Source organism: Eptatretus burgeri, chromosome 2 (genome assembly GCF_056783735.1).
Source record: "Eptatretus burgeri isolate ZD-2024b chromosome 2, Ebu_testis_v1, whole genome shotgun sequence".
NCBI lineage: Eukaryota > Metazoa > Chordata > Myxini > Myxiniformes > Myxinidae > Eptatretus > Eptatretus burgeri.
The window spans coordinates 129,442,670-129,468,605 of record NC_140962.1 but is presented as its reverse complement, the minus strand read 5'-3'; the positions used below and the strand labels follow the sequence as shown (position 1 = coordinate 129,468,605).

The 25,936-nt window shown below is 44.1% G+C and overlaps 1 protein-coding gene across 7 annotated transcripts in view; it reads left to right on the top strand.

The window, feature by feature from the left end:
- Positions 1 to 25,936, top strand: part of CHD1L (chromodomain helicase DNA binding protein 1 like) — a 139,051-nt gene that overhangs the window by 33,999 nt on the left and 79,116 nt on the right. For 6 of the 7 annotated variants that reach the window (XM_085871191.1, XM_085871193.1, XM_085871188.1 and 3 more), the window contains 11 exons: positions 8,878 to 8,909; positions 9,395 to 9,476; positions 9,700 to 9,862; positions 10,037 to 10,192; positions 10,738 to 10,836; positions 12,124 to 12,220; positions 13,150 to 13,223; positions 13,475 to 13,588; positions 16,257 to 16,371; positions 22,370 to 22,523; positions 25,851 to 25,936. The exon at positions 25,851 to 25,936 is cut by the window's right edge and continues 80 nt beyond it. In XM_085871191.1, the coding sequence (XP_085727317.1) occupies positions 8,878 to 8,909; positions 9,395 to 9,476; positions 9,700 to 9,862; positions 10,037 to 10,192; positions 10,738 to 10,836; positions 12,124 to 12,220; positions 13,150 to 13,223; positions 13,475 to 13,588; positions 16,257 to 16,371; positions 22,370 to 22,523; positions 25,851 to 25,936 (1,172 nt within the window). The remainder of the gene's footprint in view (positions 1 to 8,877; positions 8,910 to 9,394; positions 9,477 to 9,699; positions 9,863 to 10,036; positions 10,193 to 10,737; positions 10,837 to 12,123; positions 12,221 to 13,149; positions 13,224 to 13,474; positions 13,589 to 16,256; positions 16,372 to 22,369; positions 22,524 to 25,850) is intronic. The other variant, XM_085871192.1, reaches the window with a different exon arrangement.

Genomic DNA, 25,936 nt, shown 5'->3' with positions numbered 1-25,936 from the left:
CCGAGGAAAAGTGGGCGTGAATGCTTTTTGATCCATGAAGTTGCATATAGCGATATTACTCCAACGCACCTGGAGGCGGGGCCAAATCGCCCCACGCTCGCCGATAGGACGGAACAGAAGTGGGCGTGAGTCGTTTTTGATCCGTTTTCTTCGGAAAGGCCAGGCGCTTTTGCACCCCTGCTCGGTGCGCGCCCTGCACGAGTCCAGTATCGGTGCCCACAAGCGGCGTGGGAATGACGGTGATGCGATGGTTGCGAGGGCGAGTTGTGACGGTAAAGGTCGTGGCTGTTGTTCTGAAGCGGCGTTGCGGTTGGTGGTTGTTGTGTGATGGCTGTTGAGACGTGGTTGGTGGTGGTAGTAATGGCGGCTGGTCCAAAATAAAGATAGTAAAAGAAAAACGGCTATCTAGAAGGGTCGCAGCCCGCATGAATGACATTTATTCCCTCTAAACAACGGGTTTGGGCCTAACTACACATATACTTACAGAGATATCTCACCTAAGGGACCTGAATGGTGGTTTGCGAATTTCGTCAACCACAACAATATTTTATCACCCTTAAACCCATTATGCTAATTTGGAGAGATTTGCATTGACAGTACCATTGGAATTATTGTATATTGTTACGGCTGTGGAAATTCGCATTACACCATAAAGGGCCCTCAGGTGAGATATCTCCATAGATACATGTGTAGTTAGCCCAAACCTGTTGTATCGGGGGAATTTATGTGATCCATCTGGGCTGCGACGCTTTGAGTTAGTCGTTCTTCTTTTTCTATCTTTTATTTCAAACAAACAGCATCTCAACAACCACGCCACCCCCACCACAGCGCCAACCACACTACGACGCCACCTCCACCACTTACGCTACCATATCATCGCTTCTACAACCATTCGCAAACACCACCACCTTCGCCTTTACCTTCACAACTTCATCCCACATCATCGCTTCTACGGCCATTCCCAAACGTCGTGTCCCCGGAGCCGTTCGACCGCGTCGATCCGCGGATCAGGAATGCTTCACGCCCACTTCTCCTCCGTCCAATGGGCAAGCGCGAGGCGGCTTGGCCCTGCCTCCAGGCGCATGTAGGTGAATTCCGTCCATATCCGTCTATGCAAATTTTAGGATCAGGGGAGGTTCACGCCAATTTTTGCCCGACCAATGGCTGACCGGGGGGGCGGGGGCAGTGTGGCCCCGTCTCCAATCGCGTTCTGATCCGGGAATTTGCATATCGGCGCCTCCTGAGAGCTATAAAGGTGCGAGTGGAAGGCGACTCGCGAGAAGAATATTGAACTGGTGGAGCTAAGCGTAAGCGTGGTGAGAAGCGAGGAGCGTGGAGCGTTGAGCGTTTGGGAGCGGAGTTGAGAGTTGAGCTGGAAGAAGGGGAGTGCGCGCGGTGGAGCTGCAGGCGGCGGGTCGGGGCAAGGAAGCTCGGTCCGAGGCAAGGAGGACGGCGGTCGGCGACGAGGTTGCGGTGTGGGGGATCGCTCGTCTCCTCGCGGGACCCAAGCCAGCCAGCCACTCCCCTCCCCCAGGGCATCAACAATTTCCCCTTCCCCCACGCTGAGATAGTGCAAAGGGGGCCCCGTTCCTCCCCCACCCCAAACGTGGTGCCAACGAGCATGCCAGGGGCACGGAGTCGGGGCACAGCGGCGTGGATATTTTGCGGCTTGCCCGCCAACGCGTCACGAGGACGCGGGTAAGACCTCCCCGGTCTCGCGGACCTGGCCGCTCCTCTAGGTCCCGCCCGGTCGACCATTCGCGCCGATACTTAGGTAGATCGAATTTGGCAAACAACCCAATCCTGTGCGGGTGGGCAATTGGCACGATCGTGGTGAGGTTAAACCCCCACCCGTGACTAGCTCCCGGCGTTGTTCCGAGAGGGTCACGACTGAATTGTCCGTCCGGTGGGCAACATGCCGCGATTCGAGTTACGTGGCCGTTCGCACGCCGGCGGGTGCGAATTCGCAACAATATGTTCTACTTGTGAATGGCTACAGCTGCAGAAGAACCTACGTATGGTTTGAAACAACAAAGGGCTTTCCTCGTGTAGCTTTTGTTGGTGGCTTTATGTAGCTTCCTTTGGCTGGAAGAGCTAATTTATTTGAAGATCCGAGCTATTCACCGAGGGTAATTTATTAGGTGAGAGCTGAGTAGTTATTCCCTCCACATATGGGTGAGTGTTGGGGGTGGTACCCGCAGCTTTGGGGTTTTCTTCCATTTGGTGTACGTATGTTGTTCGTGGTGCCAAACCCAACGCGTTCTCCAACAACTGCAATCCAAGGTTATGAACGAACGTACAGGTCAGCTACCACTTGAATGGATCTTTGTCAGTTGGTGTCTGTGACTTCTGAGTGCCGTTGTAGCCACTCAACATCACATCAACAGCGTAACATTTTTGAAACTTGTATTTCATGCAAACGGATACACGGTCAAATGAGGAAGTTCACCGTTAAGTACAATGTCCAACTCTGATTCCCGTGTTGAGTTGTTTCTGCCGCCAGTGTCTCAGTCCTGTCGGCACAACTCATACGTGTTAACCTCGTCCTCTGTAGCTGTCTAACCATTGAGTCTCATCACGGTGTTCTCTCTCTTACGCTGGCTCATCCAGGGTGATTAAAGAGCTCAAAGGAATTCTTTCCCAATACACAATCTTAATGGGTTTTAATCAACCTGATTATATTTGGCTCCGCACGTTAACAACCGCTCTGGACATTAACACCTCATTTACTCATCAGAGTTAAATCGAGCATGAGGACAATCATAACACGTCACCTCACATGTCACCGGTCTCTCTACACCTCCTTCTTGTGGGTTTATATAGGATCACAGAACAATCCCGTGCCTTCCAGCAAATGTTCTGCTGGTTCTGGGTTTGGAGCGGTTCCGTTCTGGTTCTGGGTTTGGAGCGACGGCAGGGTCTCTCAGGGCTCTCTGCTGACTTTCTCAAAGCTAAGTTTCTGGACGTTATTTGTCTCGTTTTAACTGTTTATTTTCTCACCTACATGTTACTGTGTGTTCCTTGTTCGGTTTTGTTTAAAAAAGATCTTGCTATTTCGTGAGTTTTCGGCGACCTTGTCTTACCGGGTTCCTTGAGGCCTACCCATCCTACCCCTCCAGGTGTATGATCGTTTTTATTTGTATTCTCTCCCTATTACCTTCAATTCCTATTTTCCCCACTTTCCCAACGCCCCCATCCCTCCAATCTAAACACTGTTTCTTGTCTTAAATCCAAAACAAAACCAAAAAAAACTACCTTCCTCCTTGCATACCCACGAGTCCCGATCCTTCTTCTTTCTCTTCCTCTTCTTCTTCCTCCTGCCGACACACAATCTTTATTCTACTTCAGCTGACCCACTCGCGATTACCTTCACGATTTCTTCCTCCAACCTTCCATTTCCGAATCTTACCTATACATCAAAAATTAATAATCTTCCTTGTATCCTTTCGATCTACACACCTCCTGGAACCACGTGTCTCTCTCCACCCTCTTCCTGATGCGTTTCATCGGCCCAGCAGCTTCACTCTGCGTTTATAGTTCCAAATTTACCATACACCTCCACGATTTTACTTCAACCTTCCCTTTTCCGAATGTTACGCAATCCTTATTTAAAATAAATAAATTCACTTTTGACTATACACCTCCCAAAGCCATGTGCTTCTCCCAAAACCACGTGATCTGCTTCCACCCCTGCGTTTACCGATCCAAATTCACTATTCACCTCGTGATTTTTTCCACAACCTTTCCATTACCTAATATAATAAAAACTCTCTCAAATAATAATAATAATAATAATAATAATAATAGTCTTAATAATAAAAACGATCTCTTATAATGCTTCATCTTCCTCTTTTACACATGTGGTACTCATTAATGTATCATAATGCACTACTTTTTCTATTTCAACAGACTGCTCTCAATTCGACCTTTCATTCATACCTTGCCTAAAAAATCCAACTGTTACAGCATTTCTTTTCTCCATTCTCTGAATTCGCCTTTATTGCATCCATCAAGAATTGCTTAATCGCATTTCTGACCTAAACATTTAAAAATCCCCAGTTTACTATGAATGTTTTCTTTCCATCAACCATTCTTTCTTTCCAACTTCAATGCCAACTCACCTCTCTCACCCCTCCCTCTCAAACCAACCATCATACTCTTCTCCCTCCAAGCCTTCCTCCCACCTTTCTCAAAAACTCCCCCCTCACCTTTCTCTCTCAAATCTCCCCACTCACCCTTCTCCCACCATCCACCCCTCACTCACCCTTCCCAAAGTTGCCCCCCTCACATCCACAAAGCTGTCTGCTTCCCCTGTCCTCTCACCTCCATCTCTTCACTCCACCTCTTCAAATCCTCAACTCCCTTCTGCCCCCTCTCTTGCCATCCCCCTCTCCCCCAGCACCACAGAGCCTTTTCTCCTCCTCATCCGGCTCCTCCCCTAGCTATTCTGCAATTCCCCACACTCTTTCAACAACTGTCCTTACCTCCTCTCCCTCCTCCCTTGTCCTACCCTCCCCTACCCCCCCCCATTTCCTGCACCCAAAGCCTCCCCCCTCCCTCTTCATTAACAGTGTGGACCTCAAATATCCGGGGCCTTCGCTCAAACCTTACAGATCTTTCCATTTCGGTTGCCACTGACAAACCAGACATAATCTGCCGAACAGAAACTTCCCTCCCTCAAGACGTCTCTGACTCCCAAGTATCTCTCCCTGGTTACTCCCTCCTCCAGTATGACAGACCTGAGCCTCGTCCTGGTGGAGGAGTTACTCTCTTCATCAAAAAGACTATTCCTCACTCTCCATGCACTGCCCTCACTCCCCCACCCCCCCAGGAATACCTCTGGCTTTGGCTTCCCCACCACTCCCACCTCATGTTTATGTGTGTACTGTACCGTCCACCAAACAGTGATGACTCCATCTACACCTCACTATCTGAAAACGTGGACCAACTTCTATCTTCTCATCCAAACTCTCTCTTCCTCATATGTGGTGACTTCAATTGTCATCATGCCAGTTGGCAAGGTGTGGGTACCTCTCTCCCATGTCATGGCACTTTAGCAAAAGCTTTCTGCGACTCATTGGGACTTACTCAATCGGTCAATTTCCCGACCCGGATCTCAACAATGGCACTATAGCTCTCCTGGATCTGATTTTGACAAATTTCCCGAAAAATATCTGCTGTTCTTCCTCCGTTCCAATCGGTTCTTCTGAACACGTGCTTGTCAAAGTGGACATCTCTCTGGCTGTTATCAGAGAACCACCTCACCGCCATCGAGTCTGGCATTTCACTCAAGCCGACAGGCAGGGTCTTCAAGCAGCCATCAAACTTATAGACTGGTCTCCCATCGCTACTTTCTCCAACATCAACTCATCCTGGGAATTCTTACAAAGAAACTTGCTCTCCCTCATGCACAGATTTATCCCCTCTCGTCTTCAGTTGTCCTACCCTTCCTCCCACCCATGGATCACTGAAGCTTGTGGTGAGGCAGTTGTCCTGAAACAACTTGGCTTTGCCTCATGGAAAGCAAACTCAAGTGAGGGTAATCTCAGTTCCTTCCATAAAGATCGGAGCAAGTGTGTATCTACCCTCAGGAGAGCCCGAAAACATCTTTCGAAGCTTAAGTGAACTCTCAAACCTCTCTCCCTCCTCCAAATCCTGGTGGCATCGAATCAAATCTGTCTCTGGTGAATGTTCCCCCTCCATCCCTCCCTTACCTCAAATAGCTGCACTGTTGAAACCGCACGTGAAAAGGCTGAATGCCTAAACTCGGTGTTTGCATCGAAATCTTGTGTCCAAAACCCATCACTTTCTGTACCCATCTGACCCAGTCGTACCCAACTGTCCCTGGACTCTGTGTCATTTTCTCTTGACAAGTTGGAGAGCTTGCTGTCAAACCTCGACTCAGATTCTGCAACCGGTCCAGACGGCATCAGCCCACGTGTCCTAAAAACCTGCTCCTCTGCTCTTGCTCACCCTCTCTGTTCTATTCACCCTCTCATTTACTCAAGGTCATCTGCCATCTGCTTGGAAATTAGCAAACATTGCTACTCTGCATAAAAAAGGTGCAAAAACAAATCCCTGCAACTCCAAACCAATCAGCCTTCTCCCAATCATCAGTAAGGTTATGGAATCCATCATCGCTTCAGACATTAAATCCTTCCTCTTCTCCAATGGCCTGATTTCTGATCATCAATTTGGTTTCAGACCAGGTCGCTCTACTCTGGATATGCTGCTTCTGCTCTCCCAACAATGGATGGAGGTCCTCAATGCTGGACATTAAATCAGAGCCATATCCCTAGACATATCGTATGCTTTTGACACCGTCTGGCACCCTGCCCTGCTCACCAAACTCTCTTCCGATGGTATCCAAGGCCATCTCCACTCATGGCTCACTGACTTCTTCTCCTGTCACATTCAACGTGTGGCCCTAAATGTCGTTCTTTCATCTCCTCTTCCAGTCCAGCTGGAGTTCCTCAAGGCAGCATTCTGGGCCCTGTTCTTTTTCTGGTTTTCATCAACGATTTCTGCAACTCTCTGGAAAATCCTCTTTATCTCTTTGCTGATGACTCCACCCTCTGCCGTACCATCTGTCATCCCTCAGACCGGCAAGCAGCAGCTTCTTCGCTCACTGCAGATCTGGGTAAACTCACAAACTGGTCCAGCACGTGGAACGTCTTTCAATCTGGACAAATCTCACACACTCACTATGTTTCTCCAAAAGGACCGTTTGGAAAACTTCCCCACCCACTTTCTCAACAATCCTCTGGAAGAAGTCCTTTCTTTCAAGCTTCTGGGTCTCACGATCTGCCATGATCTTTCCTGGGAAAGCTACATTTCCAACCTGGCCTTCAAACCCAGTCGCCGACTGGGAATCCTCCGTCGTGCAAAGTCCTTCCTCGGCCCACCTGAGCTCCTGGCCACATACAGAGCTTTTGTCTACAGCCTGATGGAGTACTGCTCTCCCCTGGGCTGGTGCTCCTGCCTCACACCTTTCTCGGCTTCACGCTGCGGAAACCAAGGCATTTTGGATTATTGGCATCTCCCGCGATGAGGCTGAGTCTTTGGGCCTCTCACTCTCTCACTGCAGGCAGGTCGGTGGTCTTTCTGTCTTCTCCAGTCTCCTCTCTGGTCTTGCACCCCCCCCCACCCGCTCTGTCTGCAATATGTCCCCACCATATTTCCGCAGGGCGCTCAAGGTCCGCCAACAACCCCCTTATAGTAAAACTACCAAAATCACGATTCACTGCTCACCTTCACTCTTTCATTCCTCTTTTTTTTCCCCACCTTTGGAATAAACTCCCTCACTCTGTTCAATCCCATTCTTCCCTCCAGGCCTTCAAAACAGCTGTTCACCACCACATCTTATCGTCCCCAATCGAAATCCCTGATCTTTTCTACCCCCATTAATTAATCCACCCCAAACTCACCTCCTTCAAATTCCCTGCTTTCCTTCCTGAAAGTCCCTGTAATGTCCATCTTGTGTTCCCCGTGTTCCCTGCCCCATCCCTCTCCCTTCCACAGATCTTCTAATGTCTCTGTTCCCCACTGTTTTGTCCTCACTCCCACCCTTCTTGTTTCATGCCCCCCTTGCTGTGCGTTGTATGTTAGCTGTCATATGAGCCTCGACAAGGTATACAAAAAAAAGAAAAGAAAATTGATTCGAGCCCAACCTGGAAACTTCGTCTAATAATATTCCTGCACCTTCATGAATCTCACCAAGCAGTTGACAGTACAATACTGCCATCTGCAGTCAAAATTAGCTCATTATCTCAGGCACTTTATATTACGATTTACCAATCCATGCTAAACGATACTTATAATATGTAACCATCAATTTTAATCGTTAATTTATAGGCCTTTACTTACAAATACCACAACATCTAGCATTTAACTGACAGTGAGAGACATGATAGATTTATCTGTTTACTGCTTGCTGTGTGGCTGTTTTCCTTGCAGGTGCAGTCTTTAAAATTGTGCCCAATGTCTGGCAACAATTCCTGATTCTAAAGTCATATTACTAAAGTCATATATGCAGAGTTTCTTTGAAGTCTATTGCAGCTATTTCTTATCCCCATTAATCAAGAAAATATGTCTAACACTATGGTGGAATTTACCTTTCAATATAATAGATTTTGAGAAACAGACAATCCCCATCGGTTGGCATCCATGAGGAGTAGGAAATTCCTACTGAGGAAATCACACCATGAGTGTGGTGAGAAGGGAGGTGCCATTGTTGTGGTGTTGTTTTTACCCAGGTTGCTTTGGGAAGTGACGGCACTTCCCCCAAGCTCGATGGCTGTGTTTGTATCATCGAACAGTCCTGTGTTGTGTCTCGTGTATTTGTCTATGTCTGTGTGTGTGTGTGTGTGTGTGGCACCTCCACTACGAGCCTTAGATCCTGTTAAAAAAAAAAAATAGTAAAAGTTTTTGTCAAGTAGTGATGTTACAGCTGACAACCAATCTACTCCCCATGAATCCTTGCAATATTTACCAATGTGGTTCTGTTCACCGACCAATAGTTATGAATGTTGGCTTGAAAACCTATACAAAATTAAGATTCGAAAGGTCCACTGCACACAAGCAAGTTGTAAGGAAGCCAATGAGGCCACATAACCCAGGAAAAAATGCTACAGTTAGAACTATAGTCCATGAGAGTTGTACTCTTTGGTAACGGGTCCTACAACCATTGTCTACAGAGAATTTCTACAGGAAAGGAATGCTATTTTGCCTGGGAAATGAGCGAACAAACCATTGCCTTAGAGGAGTACACCATCCAATGCCACCGTGAATCGATATTATTACTGTATTTAGATATGATAAAAATTGTTGTTTGCATTGCAGCCTAATGGTTATTTTTTGATGCTTTGTTTTTTTTAGCTTTGCCTGCGAGATGCATCATTCTTTAAAAGGTGAGCAGTGGATGAAGATTATGGTTAATAATAACCGTTGTATTGATGGAATTGACTAGTCTGCTTTAAACATGCACTGAAAGGTTAGAAAGTAATTTCATATCATACAGCTTATTGGGCTTTGTAAGAAATCCTTTTGAGGCCTCCAGAAGCTTTTATTTTTACGATTTCACATAACAAAGAAGCGAGTTGATTTACATTTCATTTAACCCAGGAAGTTGTATTTTTAAGGATCTTCGTCAAGGTTAACCACATGGGGGGGGGGGGGGATTGATGAATATGAATCAGTTGGAAGTGGAACTTAGGAATATTGAGAGAGAAAAGGGAGACTTGAAAACATGGAGAGTCAAAGTTTTCCGAAAATTAGGATACGTGGTTTTGCTAAAATGTCATGCTGATGAAGTGCTGAAAATTTGTCCTGCTGGTTTTTACAGCATTTGCATTCTTTTCTGAGGGGGCACATTTGTCTTTGTCACATTTACCAGGTGTTCTTGGGGTCTTTTGGTGGTGGATGAGGGCCATCGGCTGAAGAATGTGACATCATTGTTGCGGGAAGCTCTTCTTGAGGTTTATTCCAATTCTTTCTAACTTTAACTAAGAACGTGTCTGGTTAAATGATGGAAATAATGATGATTTGTGGAGAGAATTTAATTTAGTTGATCCGATACTTGTAATCTTATCACCAACATGGAAAAAAGAAAACAACAACAATAACTGCTGCTACCCGAATGCAGAAATGTGTTTTTTGATGATTGTTCACCAAATAATTTTTTTTTCCCCTCATTACCAGGTCCCGTGTGCTTCTCGCATCCTCCTTACTGGCACTCCTGTTCAGAACTCTCTCAATGAACTCCACTCTTTGTTGTCCTTTGTGGCACCACTGGCTTATCCTCCTGCAGGTCTTTCGGTTTTCTGCCAGCAACACTGCATGGTGGATACCCAACCTGACCATGGTAAGAGGGAAGAGTGGAGGGGGCATGGTAATAACAGATCTTTGATTCTTTCACATAACTTTGCTCATATGATGAGGCATGCATGGAGTAATGTGGAAATGGTGAGTACCATTGCCACAAGATAACACTTTCCATTTCCTCCTCTTTTTTTTTTTTCTCCAAATTCCTCTGCAGCTGAAACACTTCGTTCCTCCCTCCAGCCATATCTTCTGCGTAGAGTGAAGGCTGATGTCGCAGGTGAACTTCCCCCAAGGTCAGAGGTCGTGCTGTTCCATGGACTGTCGACTCTGCAAACGCGCTGCTACCGAGCAATCCTGGCACGGGATATGGGTTAGTGAAGAGGATGATTGATAAGAGGCGTAGAGGTAGAGGTAAATGGAAAAAGACAGAGAAGGAGAAAGAGGAAAAAAAAAAGAAATTAAGAGAAAAGCTCTCTATAAATTAACAGAGAAGAACATGTTAAGGGAAGTTTTGTAAGTTTGAAAGGAAAAACGTTAAAACAAAGCTGAACACTTGCATTTTAGACCACACACGAAAGTGTGATACATGCTCATGCAAAGCGATGAAAAGGTTGTCAAAGAAAAATGCATGCACCTTGACTGTAAGTATAAAAAGCATGGTCATACATTCAACCGATTTGCTTGTTGTTGTTTTTTTTTTATGCCTTCGGGAATCATATCAGCAAGGTGAATTTGGTTCAAAATGACCTTTTACCTGGCAACTGTACACTGTTTAAAACAACATAATGTATCAGGTACCAGAAAGCAATATGAAGCTGGCTGCCTCACTTGCATAAACTTACAGATTATTAGAGTCATAAGATTGGATTGACCAATCAATATAAATTAAATTTTCCACATGCTTTGAGTGTGCAGAGATGTTTGATCACGGTGTTGCTTCAAGCAGTCGAGCACGGCTTCTCAACACTTTGATGCAGCTGCGCAAGTGCGTTTGCCATCCTTACCTTTTTGATGGTACGTCACTCGGGCACTGTTTGAACATTAATTGTTTGAGATAATTTGTTGGACAGAAAAATGTAACTGTGAGCCGGGTGGAGACGGGGTCAAATCTTCCACCTGGATGGTCACCAATCTAGGGACAGACTCCATGACACTGAAAAATTGTTTGACGAGAAAGCCAAAAAGATCTTCACTTTGGTTTCCGACATGCACTTTCTCTGATGAGTTTGTCACCTGCGATACGTTCCTTGGTTCCCGTTCTAACAAGGGGTTTTCACTCCAATTCTCAATGGTTGTGGTGTTACGTGCGCTATGGTTTATCGTTCCCAATTCCTGTGCACCAAGCCAACTCCAAAAGCAATACAGTATTACAATGAAAGAGAGAATTCTGTCTGGACTATAACCCTTGGGTCTATGAATAAGCCTGTTGGATTGTGCAATATCTTGTGGCCCACACACTCTCAATTAGCAGACAGATGGAGGAGGACAAGACCGCAAAGAAACCTCTCCACAAGCTATGCTCACGTGTGGTGGTTGTGGTTGTGACGGGCGTGGTGAGCTCGGTGCGGGTGAGATGTGCAGCATTTTAGTCTGGGCTGTTGGGCTCTTTCCGTTTCATGCTGTATCCTCACTCTCACTCTCGCTGTTGCAGTGACAGGAGCTGGTCCTCACTTTGCGCCTCGCTCTGGTCCGGATTCGCCCTCGCAGCGATTCACTTTTGCCTTATGGCAACCAACCAACTCACTCCACCACTCACCTGTTTGACTCTATGTCTGGACTGAGCAACTCACTCCTGTCACTACTCTCCTGAGCGAACAACTCAACTCTCTTAAGCAAACAACTCTGTCATTTATACTGTCAGCGAACTTGCGTTGCTTCGAGATGCTTCTCGCTACGTGCCGTTCAGGCTCTGTGTCTGCACCAGTCCATGCTTGAGAGAGAGCGAGAAAGTTAAAAGCCCATATGGAGAGATTCCAAAGGGGACCAATTTAGAGAATTAATGTGCGAGAATGGTTGGAGCTTTAGACATATGTAATGGTGGGGAGGACTCCGCATTTCTCCTCGAACACCCTTTCACATGTGACGTATCATTTCATACAAAAACCGAATGCTTATGTTTTATGTTTATTCTATCTTGCTCACATTGGCCCCTCAGGCCTTCCACACAACAATATATTACTGGAGGATGTGTCATGTGTGCAAGATGAGAGATTAAAATAGATGGAAAGGCTGGAGCACAAGCATTATAAATGCTGAGCTTTTCCTAATAAATCATTTATTGAGTTGCTTGTTTTTGAGCAGGTATTGAGCCAGAGCCTTTTGAAGAAGGTGAGCATATTGTAACTGCAAGTGGCAAGCTGGTGATCTTAGACCGACTTCTTGCTCATCTCCAGGCCAGGTGGGTTATTGCTTTGCTCTTTTGTTTGAAAATTCAAGTTGGGTCAGTTGAGATGCTAGAAAGTAAGATTGTATAATTTATGGTCCTGCAGTGGTTGTGATTGTGGTGGTGGTGTTGTTGGATCTGGAGATTAGAATACAACTCCACTTTTTCCTCCTCCTCCTCCTCCTCCACCTCCTCCTCCTCCTCCTCCTCCTCCTCCTCCTCCTCCTCCTTTCCCTCATAGCATGGTATTGATCTTCAATTTTGTTCCAAACATAAAATGTTCTTCAGAATTACTAAACTGATCATCATGAAATTAGCTTGACAGCCTAAGCACCCATAGGCAGTACTGAATTGAGTTTGAAGCTTATGGCCTAGAAACTCTGGAAGCTGGTCACATGTTAAAATGGTCGGAGCACGGCCATGGTCTCTGAGGTAAAATGGCCTCAAAAGTTTGACTTTTTTTATCAAATTGGATCACAGCAATGAATACTCCATAAGCTAGGGCTTTACTTTGATGGATAGGTTATTGATGGATGCTTTATAATGTTCACATTTTGTATGTTGTGAGCTAAAATATCCGTCCCCATGATAAAAGCCCAAAGCTGGCACATGCACATCTCTTGTAAGACCTGGGACGCTTATTTTAAAAAAAAAAAATGTATTCGACATCCGGTACCAATTTTAGCAGTTGCTCATGCTATCTTAGACTCGACTACTGCAAAATTGTGAAGAATTTGATTACTTTTTTTTTTTAAAGGTTTTTTTGGTGTTTTTGGCACAAGATATATATGCTTAAGTTACAAGTGTTCCCCTTGGTGTGTGTGTGTGTGTGTGTGTGTGTGTGTGTGTGTGTGTGTGTGTGTGTGTGTGTGTGTGTGTGAAGAGTGCTCTGTAGCTTCAAAACCTTATCGCGTGACCTATTTGTTTCCTTTTTTAACCTACAGCGGCCATAGAGTCCTGCTCTTCTCGCAGATGACACGAATGCTGGACATTCTGCAGGATTACCTCGAGTTCAGAGGTAATGTTAAAGGTTTTTTGACAGTTTGTGGCATGACTATGTGATGGTATGAAACGACAGCTTGGAAACAATTTGATGAGCAAGGTAACCATTTGTAAGAAGCACCATTTTGTTACATCTACACGGGGGAAAGATGGTGCAAGGAGGTTTGTAGGTGGGGTGGAGTACACATTTGTGCACTTTAATACAAGTTTAAAGGAAATTAGTACCAATATACAATAATTGTATTGTATTGTATTGTATTGATGCAGGGTATAGCTACGAACGCCTCGATGGCTCGATGCGGAGTGAGGAACGTCATCTTGCCATCAAGTCTTTCAGTCGTGATGCATGCACCTTTGTTTTCCTACTCAGCACTCGAGCAGGTACCTCATGACTCACCCATTGGTGATGTGTGCACCACGTTCATTTCAAAGGAAACGTCCTAAATGGCTGCCTCCACAAAAATGTCTGTTAAACTTAATGCATTGTAACTGTTTTTTGAACTTCGTTCTTTTTGAACTTCAATTTTAGCTTCATTACTTCCGTCACTGACTATACTGAGTGCCACCACCAAAAGTGGATGGAGGTTATGTTTTCACCCCTGTTTGTTTGTCTGTCTGTCTTTTTTTTTGTCTGTGAGCAGGATATCTCAAATGGATGGATTTGGACGAAATTTGTTGGACAGGTTGGGTGTGTGACCAGGAAGAATTGATTAGACTTTGGTGACGTTCTGGATCCGAATACAAGAATTTTAAATTTTTTAAAAGCGATTCTTCACAATTGAGGGATAGGGCCAAAAACGATATATAGCATGATATCTCAAAAAGTTATGACAACTTGGTGGATGAGTGTGAAGTTGACAAGAATATGTCTATTCGATTTTTGGTCAATGGTGAACCCAAACGCAAAATTTGTTTTTTCCTGAAAATCATTGAGATTCATTAATCATGCTCCAATTTGAAGAGAAAAACATTGAACTTTTTTTCTTTTTTTTTACCAATCACAGTGTCAAAAGCCCTAAAGTGTCGATTTTCAATTTCACCAGTGACGTGACATCTGGAATCCATATTGATCCAAATGGCAGTTTACATCGAGAAACAGTGCATGTCGAGCTTATATTTTGATACTGATTCCACCAGTATTAGCAACTCTAAAGGTTTCTCAGTATGTTGAAAGTGATCAGTGGAAATTTGAAGAAGTTATTGGAGACAAAATTAGGGATGGAAAAGCTTTCTCAGGGAAATGTGGAGTTGTATCGTTTCGAGCCTCGTGCGAGCGATTCAGAGGAAGAAGGCGGAAGTGTTATTGAAGATGAAAATACTGGTCACATGATAACTTCAGCTCGGTAGGGTTTGATTTCAATTTTCTGTTGAAAAGGGAGGGATTTTGTATTGATTGATGAATCGGTTTATATATTACTCGAGCAAAATACCCATCATCACCCAACAGCACAGAGACCGTCCAGGCAAACTCAGACACCAGGGACAAAATGGGCGGCGAATGCTTTGTTCCACCATCGCAGGCTGACCAGGTGTCTTGTATATTATGAGATCATTCTGTTTCATACTTTTCCAGGACACCATTTGTGTCCCTACCATGTCCCACCGTCATGTCCGTTAGATGTTGATGTCCCTTCCCAGTGGATGGGGGATTGTGGCTGACAAACAGTGTAAATGAGAAGCACCGTTTAAGAGTACAGGAAATGAGAGCCCGTGAGTAAAGATCAAGCATCGGGAATAATGTGATGGAGAAGGTTCCTCACTTTAAAAGAGTGATTATGACAATATGTTTAGTCAAACTCGGAGAGGTGATTCCATAATTTAGTTAATATGTTGGGGGATGGCGGAGGTAGTTTGGGGGAGGGGGGGGGTTAGCCAAAACCAGTTTGGGTTGTTCTAAGATAGGAAGTGAGCAGTTGGTCTGGATTTTGGAAGGGCAACAAGGTTTGGATTGCTGGTAAGGAGAATGCGGCCTGGTCGGGGTTGTGCGTGACAAATAACTGGAGGATGGGTGGGGTCAGACCAAAAATTTGGTGATGGAAAATGGCTGGGCTACCAAATCTCATTTGTTCCTCTCTTTTTTTTTTTTCTTTTTTTTTTTCCTGCCTGTGGAACTAACTTCCACATTTTCTTACCTCCAAGTCTTCCATATTGTTGTTCACCACCATCTCAGATCACCCCCACCCCCCCCCCAATCTAAAGCCATGATCTTTTTTTTTTCTCCGTTTTTTTTTTTTTTTTTTAAACCACCAGGTCTTCAAATCACCTGTCTTCTTCTAATCACAGGCTGAAAGCAACTGAGTAACTAAAATTAGCCGTTCTGGCATGTATTTTTCAACCAAGTGAAAGCATTTGTGTTCATCATGTATATTGTGGTACCTGTTTGAAATAGCATTGTACAAACTGGAATGGCACTCAGTAAAGCGCATACCTCCACCAGATTGAACAGCAGGTTCTTTTGTATCCCACTGATGGGCTGGATCTGCATCTGGGCCTCAACCAAAATCGAATCGGCTTGTTCTGGTCACCTTACCAAACTCATCCACTAAGTTTTGTCATAACCCATCCACAACTTTTTTTAAATATATTGTGCTATATCTCGTTTTTGGCCCCATCCCTCGATGGTGAAGAATCACTTCAAAAAATTATAGGATCCGGATCCTGATATTCACCAAATTCTAATAAATTCATCCTTATCACACACCCAACTTGCCCACCAAGTTTTGTCTAAATTTGCCCATAACCTTTTGAGATATCCTGCTCACAGTCAGACAAACAGGGATGACAACATAACCTCTGTCCACCTTTGGTGGCAGAAGTAATGAAGTCGTTGAGCAGCTATTGCCATACATCAGATATTTATATTTTTTTTGTAATTTAGCAGATTCTCTCTTCTTGTTCTGAAAGATTCCTGCTATTTTTGGATATCATTTGATACAACTGATAGATTGATGGTTGTTTCCTCGTATTATTTTGGCTAGCTTACTGCTTTAATGAAGGACTGACTCGAATCGTGAGAAATGAGTGATGTTGCTGAATGACCGGATCACAGGTGGTGTGGGATTAACTCTCACAGCGGCAGACACAGTGATTTTCTCTGACAGTGACTTCAACCCGCAGAACGACTTGCAGGCAGCAGCTCGTGCACACCGTCTGGGACAGGAGAGGTGAGGTTGAACATTGTCATGAAATTGTGGAGTTTAGGTATGTGCGGTCTGGGTAGGCATGAGGATAAAATGATATATATATATATTTTTTTTTTTTTAAAGAAGACAAAGACGCTTCCAACCAAAAGTAAAACTATATCTACTCCGCTAATTTGAGCAATAAGCAAGAGCAGACCCGGTCTCAGGTGACACTTCACCAGCCTCACAGCCAGCTTCCTCAGGCCAATCGACTATTATTGCATGAATATATCTTATATCTGTCTATACATAAACGCAAGTGAACAGTTGTGTCTGAATGGGGTAAATGTCATAACCACAGCACGTATAATGCTCGTTGATGCCTTATTTAAGAACTCTTGGTTCTGGATAGTGCATGAGGAGGTTTAAAAATATTGATATTCATGCAATTTTGAGTTGTGTGCATTTTTGTTGTGCACACTGGTGGTAAATATGCTCAGTCACTGGTCTGCAAACATACCGGAAGTAAAAAAAATATATATTATAACCAAAAACTATTCAGTTAATTCTGTCAACATAAAATTACCTTTCCTTCGATTTACTTCACCGAGAAACCTTAGCAGTCGTAACAGCTTATGGTCATTAATTCCAAGCAAACTCCGTAAATATTTCATTGGGAACAAATTCCCTTACAAACAGAACCTCGGACTCCATACTAATCTACTATACTAAAAAGATAGAATATGTTTGTATGTATGTTTGTTTGTGTGTCCTTTATAGGCGGCCGAACCGTTGGATGGAATGAGATGAAACTTGGCGTGAGTGATCCTTGGGACATGAGAACGGACATGGTGGTCAAGTTCAAGGTCAAAGGTCACGGGGTCAAGGTCACCGGATCAATTTCATCCGATCGAGACGGGACCAACGTCATTCGACAGATAATCAAAATTAAATGACACAGTTGATTGACGACATTCACTTCCGACTTCCGGTTTTCGAGTTATGACGTCATAAATTGACTAAAACGTCAATTTTTCATGTTTGTTTGTCCTTTATAGACGGCCAAACCGTTGGATAGAATGTGATGAAACTTGGCATATGTGATCCTTGGGCACGGACATAAGGGGATCAAGATCAAGTTCAAGGTCAAAGATCACGGGGTCAAGATCACCGGATAACGTCAATTTCATCCAATCGAGACAGGACCAACACCATTCAACAGATAACTGTACCCGCCCATGGGCGGGTACTTTGCTTCCACTATACCCCAAAAACAGAATATGTTTGTATGTATGTGTGTGTGTTTGTTCGTCCTTTATAGGCGGCCGAACCGTTGGATTGAATGAGATGAAACTTGGCATGAGTGATCCTTGGGACATGAGAACGGACATAGGGGGGGTCAAGGTCAAGGGTCAAGGTCACCGGGTCAATTTCATCTGATCAAGACGGGACCAACGCCATTCGACAGATAATCAAAATTAAATGACAGTTGATTGACGACATTCACTTCCGACTTCCGGTTTTCGAGTTATGACGTCAAAAATTGACTAAAACGTCAATTTTTCATGTTTGTTTGTCCTTTATAGACGGCCAAACCGTTGGATAGAATGAGATGAAACTTGGCATATGTGATCCTTGGGAACGGACATAAGGGGATCAAGGTCAAGGTGAAGGTCAAAGGTCACGGGGTCAAGGTCTCCGGATAACCTTTAATTTCTCAATTTCATCCCATCGAGATGGGACCAACGCCATTCAACAGATAACTGTACCCACCCATGGGCGGGCACTTTGCTAGTACTATACTAATATGATAGAATATGTTTGTTTGTATGTTTGTTCGTCCTTTATAGGCGGCCGAACCGTTGGATGGAATGAGATGAAACTTGGCATGAGTGATCCTTGGGACATGAGAACGGACATAGGGGGGTCAAGTTCAAGGTCAAAGGTCACGGGGTCAAGGTCACCGGGTCAATTTCATCTGATCGAGACGGGACCAACGCCATTCGACGGATAATCAAAATTAAATGACAGTTGATTGACGACATTCACTTCCAACTTCCGGTTTTCGAGTTATGACGTCATAAATTGACTAAAACGTCAATTTTTCATGTTTGTTTGTCCTTTATAGACGGCCAAACCGTTGGATAGAATGACATGAAACTTGGCATATGTGATCCTTGGGAACGGACATAAGGGGATCAAGGTCAAGGTCACCGGATAACGTCAATTTCATCCGATCGAGACGAGACCAACGCCATTCAACAGATAACTGTACCTGCCCATGGGTGGGTACTTCACTCGTGCTTATACTATCTTTTCATACACATGTGAGGCATACAAATGAATGCTCTGATAATGCCTTGTGTGAGAAGAAGCAAGAAGTTTCATTGGTGGTTTATAATGTCAGTCACTGGTTTGCACACCTGCCAGAAGTAATAAAATACAATATCACCACAAATTATTGTGTCAATTTCGTCCAACGAATAATTTCCTTTTAGTCGACTTACTTCACCAAGAAACATTAGCAGTCTTAACAGTTAGTGACTATTGTTTGGAGTTGGGAGAGGTGTTGAGACTTGGAGTTAATAGGGAGTAATGAAGACTTCAAGAAAAAAGGGGGAGCTGTCGACCTGGGTTGGGGAGACAGTGATAAGCCCATAGACTCAGCTTCAGTGAGGGACATTCCAATTATCTTGAAAGCCTTGATTTCTAGTGTCAAGATGAGCAAGATGTGAGTCAGGGGAGCCAACCTCGAGGGGGAGAGCAGTATTCCATCAAGCTGTAGGTGGATAGGAGTTCAAGAGTGCCAAGGAAGGACTTTGTACGACAGAGACTGCCCAGTCGGCAGCTGGCTTTGCAGGCCAACTTTGAAATGTGGTTTGCCCGAGAAAGATCATGGTTGATGGTGAGACCCAGAAGTTGGAATGATTTAACCTCATCAAGAGGATTGTTAAGAAAGTAGATGGCAGGAGTTGCCATATGGTCCTGAGAGAGAGATAGAGATAGAGATAGAATGAGTGTGAGACATATTCCAAGTGTTTGATGACCTTGTGATTTATTTTTCAAGATCTGAAGAGAGTGAAGAAGCTGCAGCCTGCCTTTCTGAAGGATGAGGAAATTTCATGGCACAGGGTGGAGTTATCAGCAAATGGATGCAGAAGATTTTCCAGAGTCAGGGGCTTGTCAGTTTTTTGGGGGGCTTGCCAGACTATGTGTCCATGTGGCAGATGGAATTTCTTGGTAGCAGAATGTGCAGCGATAGCTGGTGGGCTCGATCTGGGACTCAATCTGGTGTCCTCACCAATCGGTTAGGGTGCATTATTAACCATTATAAAGGCATACGGCTTCAAAGTCTTTAAATGGATGGAACAGCTATGTGTTGTCCTAATGAGCCTCAATGAGGCTGATGTACTTACCTTTGAATTGTTTTGACTGGGTTTGATTTTCAACCCAACTAAAGTGTCAAATTGGAGTGTTGTAGGCAGGGTGTTACATTACAAAGTACAACGTCCCTTGGATGGAGGTTAAGATTGGTGTCCATGTGTTGGCATTAGAAGTGGATGTGAGACATCCCATGGTGTCTTGTGTGCAATAGGCAGGTTATTGCACTCTGCTCAAATTGCAAATTCATGCCACCTTTTAAAGTCAAACATCTGGCCTGGCCAGCTGCTTTTAGTACTGCAGCATAGCAAACCAATTGTTCGACTTTTCATAAAAGCACCAAAATTGGTACATACGTTGACTAATGTATTCTGAACAATTCTGAATATAGAGCCACTCGAGATTTTGCCTTGGTCAGCTTTGGCGGCCATTTTGGAAAAAAGAGAATAACAATGACAAATATCCAATGTTGTTAAAGTAGAATGGCGGCCATTTTGGAAAATGGCCGCCATTCTACTTTAACAACATTGGATATTTGTCATTGTTATTCTCTTTGTAGGTTTCTCAGAGGTGATAAATACTCCATGTGATGTGCATTTACAAAGAAAAAAATACAAATGTCATTTGTGTTGATGTATTATATTTCCAACCATTGTATTGGGGAAAAATGGTCATTTTTATGGGAAAATCCATTTCGCACACAGCATCAGTGACAGGTTCAGAAGTATTTTGTTGTGGTGGAAGTGGTGTTGTAATTGGAAGTGCTGAGCACCGCAGCCATACCAGGAAACTGGCAGAGTTTCCTACGTGTTGACGCAAACAAGGTGGAGCTCTTCACCTTCCTGTCCAACGTGCTGGTGCGGTCCTTCCATGACGAGGCAAAGAAGCTGGTCGTCACTGCTGGTGAAGCAGTCATCTGCCTTCCAAGACAGGAATATGAAAGCTCTCTGGCTCCATGCGGTCAAGAAGAGACGGACACTCGCATCATGCTACATGTGGCCCATGCTGCAGAACATGACCACCGTCGGATTCAAGTTCGAACCGCAGTCACCGACGTTGTCGTCTTGGCGGTGATGGTAGACCAGGCACTACCATGCGTGGATGAACTCTGGATTGCCTTTGGGACGGGCAACAACTACCGCTACATCCCTGCCCATGAAATAGCTGCCTCCCTCGGTCCACAGAAGGCACGTGCCCTCCCTGTCTTCCACGCCATGACCGGATGTGACACGGTATCAGCATTCGTGGGGCATGGGAAGAAATCTGCCTGGGCAACATGGAACTCGTTTCCAGAACTGACAGATTCTCTTGTGTCCCTGACCTCCACGCCAGTCAACATCCAGGATGACACAATGCACTGCATTGAAAGGTTTGTGGTGCTCCTCTATGACCGCACCAGTCCATATACAGACGTCAACGAGGCCAGAAAGAAACTCTTCGCCAAGAGGAACTCCGTCCAATGCATCCCACCTACCTACGATGCTTTGGAACAGCATGTGAAGAGATCAGTCTTCCAGGGTGGCTATGTCTGGGGGCAGGTCTTGGTCCCTCAACCCATGCTTCCATCACTAACAAGCTGGGGCTGGTGGCAAACAGAGGATGGGTCCTACGAACCGCTCTGGACCACACTCCCTGAGGCTTCAAAAAGCTGCTTTGAGATGGTGTCGTGTGGCTGCAAACAAGGCTGTAGAAACCGCTGCAAATGCAAGAAGGCTAATCTGCAATGCATTGGACTGTGTGCTTGTGAAGGAGAATGCCAGTAGACAGACGCAGTCGACAGACTGAGATATCGGTCCAGCTTGGAATGTGCAAATGCAAAGTCGCATTGCTTGTGAAAGTGTTGACTTCTTGATCCAGAGCCAGTGCACTTGAGCTCAGAAACTCATATTGTACTTGACTGATGTATGCATGTACCATGTGTCCTGGTAGAATGGGAGTAGACAGTAAACCGTAGCCGCTTCAAAGTGAAGTGTGCAATAATTTGACTACCTTTTCTGAGTTTGTCATTATCACAATTATCAGTTCCCTTTTCAAAATAGAGTAAAGTATGTAATCTATAATGCAATTTTTGTTGATTCCAAACCCTTTGAATGTGATGAATATCATTTGACTCTTGTTCTCCAGGCAATAATGGGTACTTTTCAGCGAAAAGTTTCAGGAGAGCAGCAATTTACAAATCAAATAATGGCTTTTTTACCGAAAATACTGGCTCATAATATTTGAATATGCCTTTTCATGGTCAGTTTACTGAATTTTACACTTTCCTTATATCTACCACCAATACAATAAGAAAATAAGAGCATGTAGCCAATTTCGCTCAAGTAGAATGGTGGCCATTTTGGAAAATGGTCGCCGAAGCTGACCAAGGCACAATCTCGGGTGGCTCCATATCTAGAATTGTTCGGAATACATTATTTTACATGTGTACCAATTTTGGTGCTTTTATGCAAATTTGAACAATTGATCTGAAATATCAGACTACGCTGCAGGACTATTTGTGAAAGACTTCGGTCAAAACCTTTCCCCAACCATTGCTACAATAAGTTGGAAACGATTGGGGCTGTTGAATGAGGAAGTAGTAGTTGCAGATTATGACTTGCAATTCGTTTTTTTAATTGCACATTGATTAGCTAAGTTGTAATTTGTATCTGCACATCAGGCCAGTTAAGATCATCCGGTTGGTCAGCCGGAAAACTGTGGAAGAAGCAATGCTGAAGCGTGCAGTGGCTAAGCTTGCATTGAGTCAGGCTGTGGTCGGTGGTTCAGGAGGTGGTCAAGATGATCAAGATCCTGGGAATGTTGGTGTTGCCCAGGTTGGGGGCTTTCATTTCCTCTGTATCTTCTTTGTTTTTTTGCATCATATGCAGGTTGTAACACATATCCCAGGTACCCATTTTAATTCCTTGATTAAAACAAGCATGCACATTGAAATTTTTATTGAGTAGGCAACAGCCTCACCTTCTCTTTCAATACACATCTGGAGATGTTTAGCAAGATTATCCATAACTTTTCTCCAAATGCCTGAAATGCCCTGACAGCTTTGGTGATGTGACCTCATAGCTCTTCCAAGGACTGGGTTTGTGACGTAAACATTGTCATTGATAATCCCCACCCCTCCCCCCCCCCCCACACACACACACACACACACACACACACACACACACACACACACACACACACACACACACACACACACACACACACACACACACACACACACACACACACACACACACACACACACACACACACACACACACACACACGTCCCAATCAGTGAAGTCGAAGTCGGGGGATCTTGGGAGCTAAGCAATGGGGCCACAACTGGTCCATTTGTTGAGAAACAAGGACATCATGAATATTTCATGAGAAATGTGGAGGGGAACCATCTTGTTGCAGGTAAGTTGAACACAAAACTTCAAAGACTACTCTCACGGTTCCTTATCAATTTCAACTGAATCGTTGTGTGTGCTTGCTGTCATCAAGGAGTTAAAATGGGTTCTTCCAAGCTGGACACCCTGTGTATAATCATTCTTCTTTGCCACCTTCATTATTCCTTTTTCTTTTCATTCGACAAGGATTGATCAAATTTGACCAGGATTTTTGATGTTTTAACCAATGTGATTGATTCAACACGACGACATTAATGTGCATTTCTGAACAATATGATGAAGAAACTTTGGGTGGTCAAAATCCTCAAGTTGTTTTTGGATTGCTTTATAGATCAAGCTCGTTGGTTTTGCAGCACATGTGGTTCATGCCCTTCTTTAATAATTGGCTTCAGTCAAATATAGTTGTCTGCATTGACATGTAATCATCACCACACTCTCCAGCCAATATTCCATATCTTTCAACTGGCTTGATCCTTTCACTGACCAGAAATATATATATATATATATATATTTTTTCGATTACACCCTCAATTTCACTTGCCACCATCTTGATTTTCAACACGTTCAGTGCCTGGAGAGAGAGAGTACACCCCGTTTCAAAATTTTCACTTTTTGTTGCCTTATAGCCTGGAATTAAATTTCATTAAATCAGACTTTTTCCACCTTTTATTACACATCGTAACCCACAACTTCCAAGTGAAAAACAAATTCTACAAATTTCAGAAAATTAATAAAAATCTTCTTATTCTTTCGGCTGCTCCCGATAGGGGTCGCCACAGCAGATCATCCGTATGATCCACATAGTGATTTGGCACATGTTTTATGCCGGATGCCCTTCCTGACGCAACCCTGGTCGCCTCTTACGACACAGGGATATGGTACACCTATTTTAACCGGGGTATACACCGGCCCAGTACACTGGTACTCATTTCGCCGACCTCGGAAGGATGACAGGCTGAGTCAACCCCCTGGTGTATTAATTCTGTGGCCCAACGGGGCTTGAACTCAGGACCTTTTGGATCTTAACCACTGCGCCAACACCAGGCTATAGAAAATTAATAAAAAATACAAAACTAAAATGTTTTGGGTGGATAAATGTCCATCCCCTCCAAGGTAATACATGGTGTGAGTATCTTTGACAACAATTACAGCTGTGAGTCTGTTGGGATAGGTCTCTACCAACTTTTCACATCTTGATTGAGCAATATTTGCCCATTCTTCTGCACAAAACTGTTTGAACTCAGTCAATTGCATGGGCAGCATTGATGGACAGCAATCTTCAAGTCATGCTGCAGATTTTCGATTGGATTTAGGTCGAGGCTCTGACTTGGCCACTCAAAGACATTTATCTTTTTATTTCTTAGCCCCTCCAGTGTAGCTTTGGCTGTGTGCTTCGGGTCGTTGTCATGCTGAAAGGCGAGCTTCCGTCCTAATTTCAGTTTTCTTGCAAAGGGCAGCAGGTTTTCCTCCAGGATTTTTTCTGTATTTTGCTCCATCCATCAAGCTCAAGGAGTTCAGGAGATGGAAAAAAAAATCCATTTTCCCTTCTATTCTGAAAGGTGCCCCAGTCCCTGCTGATGAGAAACATCCCCATAACATGATGTCACCACCATCATTCTTCACAGTATGTGTTCTTTGGGTGATGTGCTGTGTTTGGTTTATGCCAAATGTAACCTTTTGCATTTTGGCGAAAAAGTTCCATCTTGGTTTCGTCAGACCACAAACTTTTTGCCAAACAGCTGCAGATTCTCCAGAGTGGATTTTGCATACCTCAAATCAGACTCAAGGTGGGCTTTTTTGAGTAATGGCTTCCTTCTTGCCACCCTACGGTTCAGGCCAGATTTGGTTGTGATGGGTTTGAGATATTGTTGTCACATGCACACAATGACCAGTCTTTGCCATAAAGCCCCATGTATCTCTTTCAAAGTTGCCATTGGCCTCTTGGTGGCCTCTCTGATCAGTGTCCTCCTTACTTGGTTATCCAGTTTGGACGGATGACCTGATCTCAGCAAGTTCTTGGTTGGTACCATGCACCTTCCACTTGTTAATGATTGTGCTCCAAGGGATATTCAAGGCCTTTGAAATATTTTTATACCCATCCACTGCTCTCTGCCTTTCCACAACTTTATCTCGGAGGTGTTTTGAAAGCTCCTTGGGCTCGTGGTTGAGTCTTTGCTGTGAAATGTACGACCCAGCAGAGGAAACCTGAGAATTTCTATTTAATCACTACAATTTAAAACAGGTGGAGGCCAATTAACCTGTTGTGTGATTTTGAAGGTGATTGGTTACAGCTGAGCTGATGTACAATTCCTATTATATGGGGGTGAAGACTTATCTAACCACGATATTCTAGTTTTGTATTTTTAATTAATTTTCTGAAATGTGTAGAATTTGTTTTTCACTTGGAAGTTGTGGGTTACGATGTGTAAATAAAGGTGGAAAAAGTCTGATTCAATGCAATTTAATTCCAGGCTATAAGGCAACAAAAGGTGAAAATTTTGAAAGGGGGTGTAGACTTTCTATAGGCACTGTACATTAAAGAAGGCATGTGATCTGTGGGTGTTGCTTACCAACACCATGAAGAGAAATTCCCCCCAAAGTAATTAATTTTCATGCATTGCTGACTTTTATAATAAAAAAACAAATCCATGTGAAATTTGAATCACCTTCATTTCTTATTTAATTCCAGCTCATCGTGCTTTTATTTTGTTTCATACTTTTCCATCCCATTTTAATCTGTCCCACCAGCTGATGTCTCTCCTTACAATTGGCCTTGACTCACTTTTGGAGCAAGCTGAGTCGCCCGTGTCTGAGCTGGATCTTGAGTCTGTGCT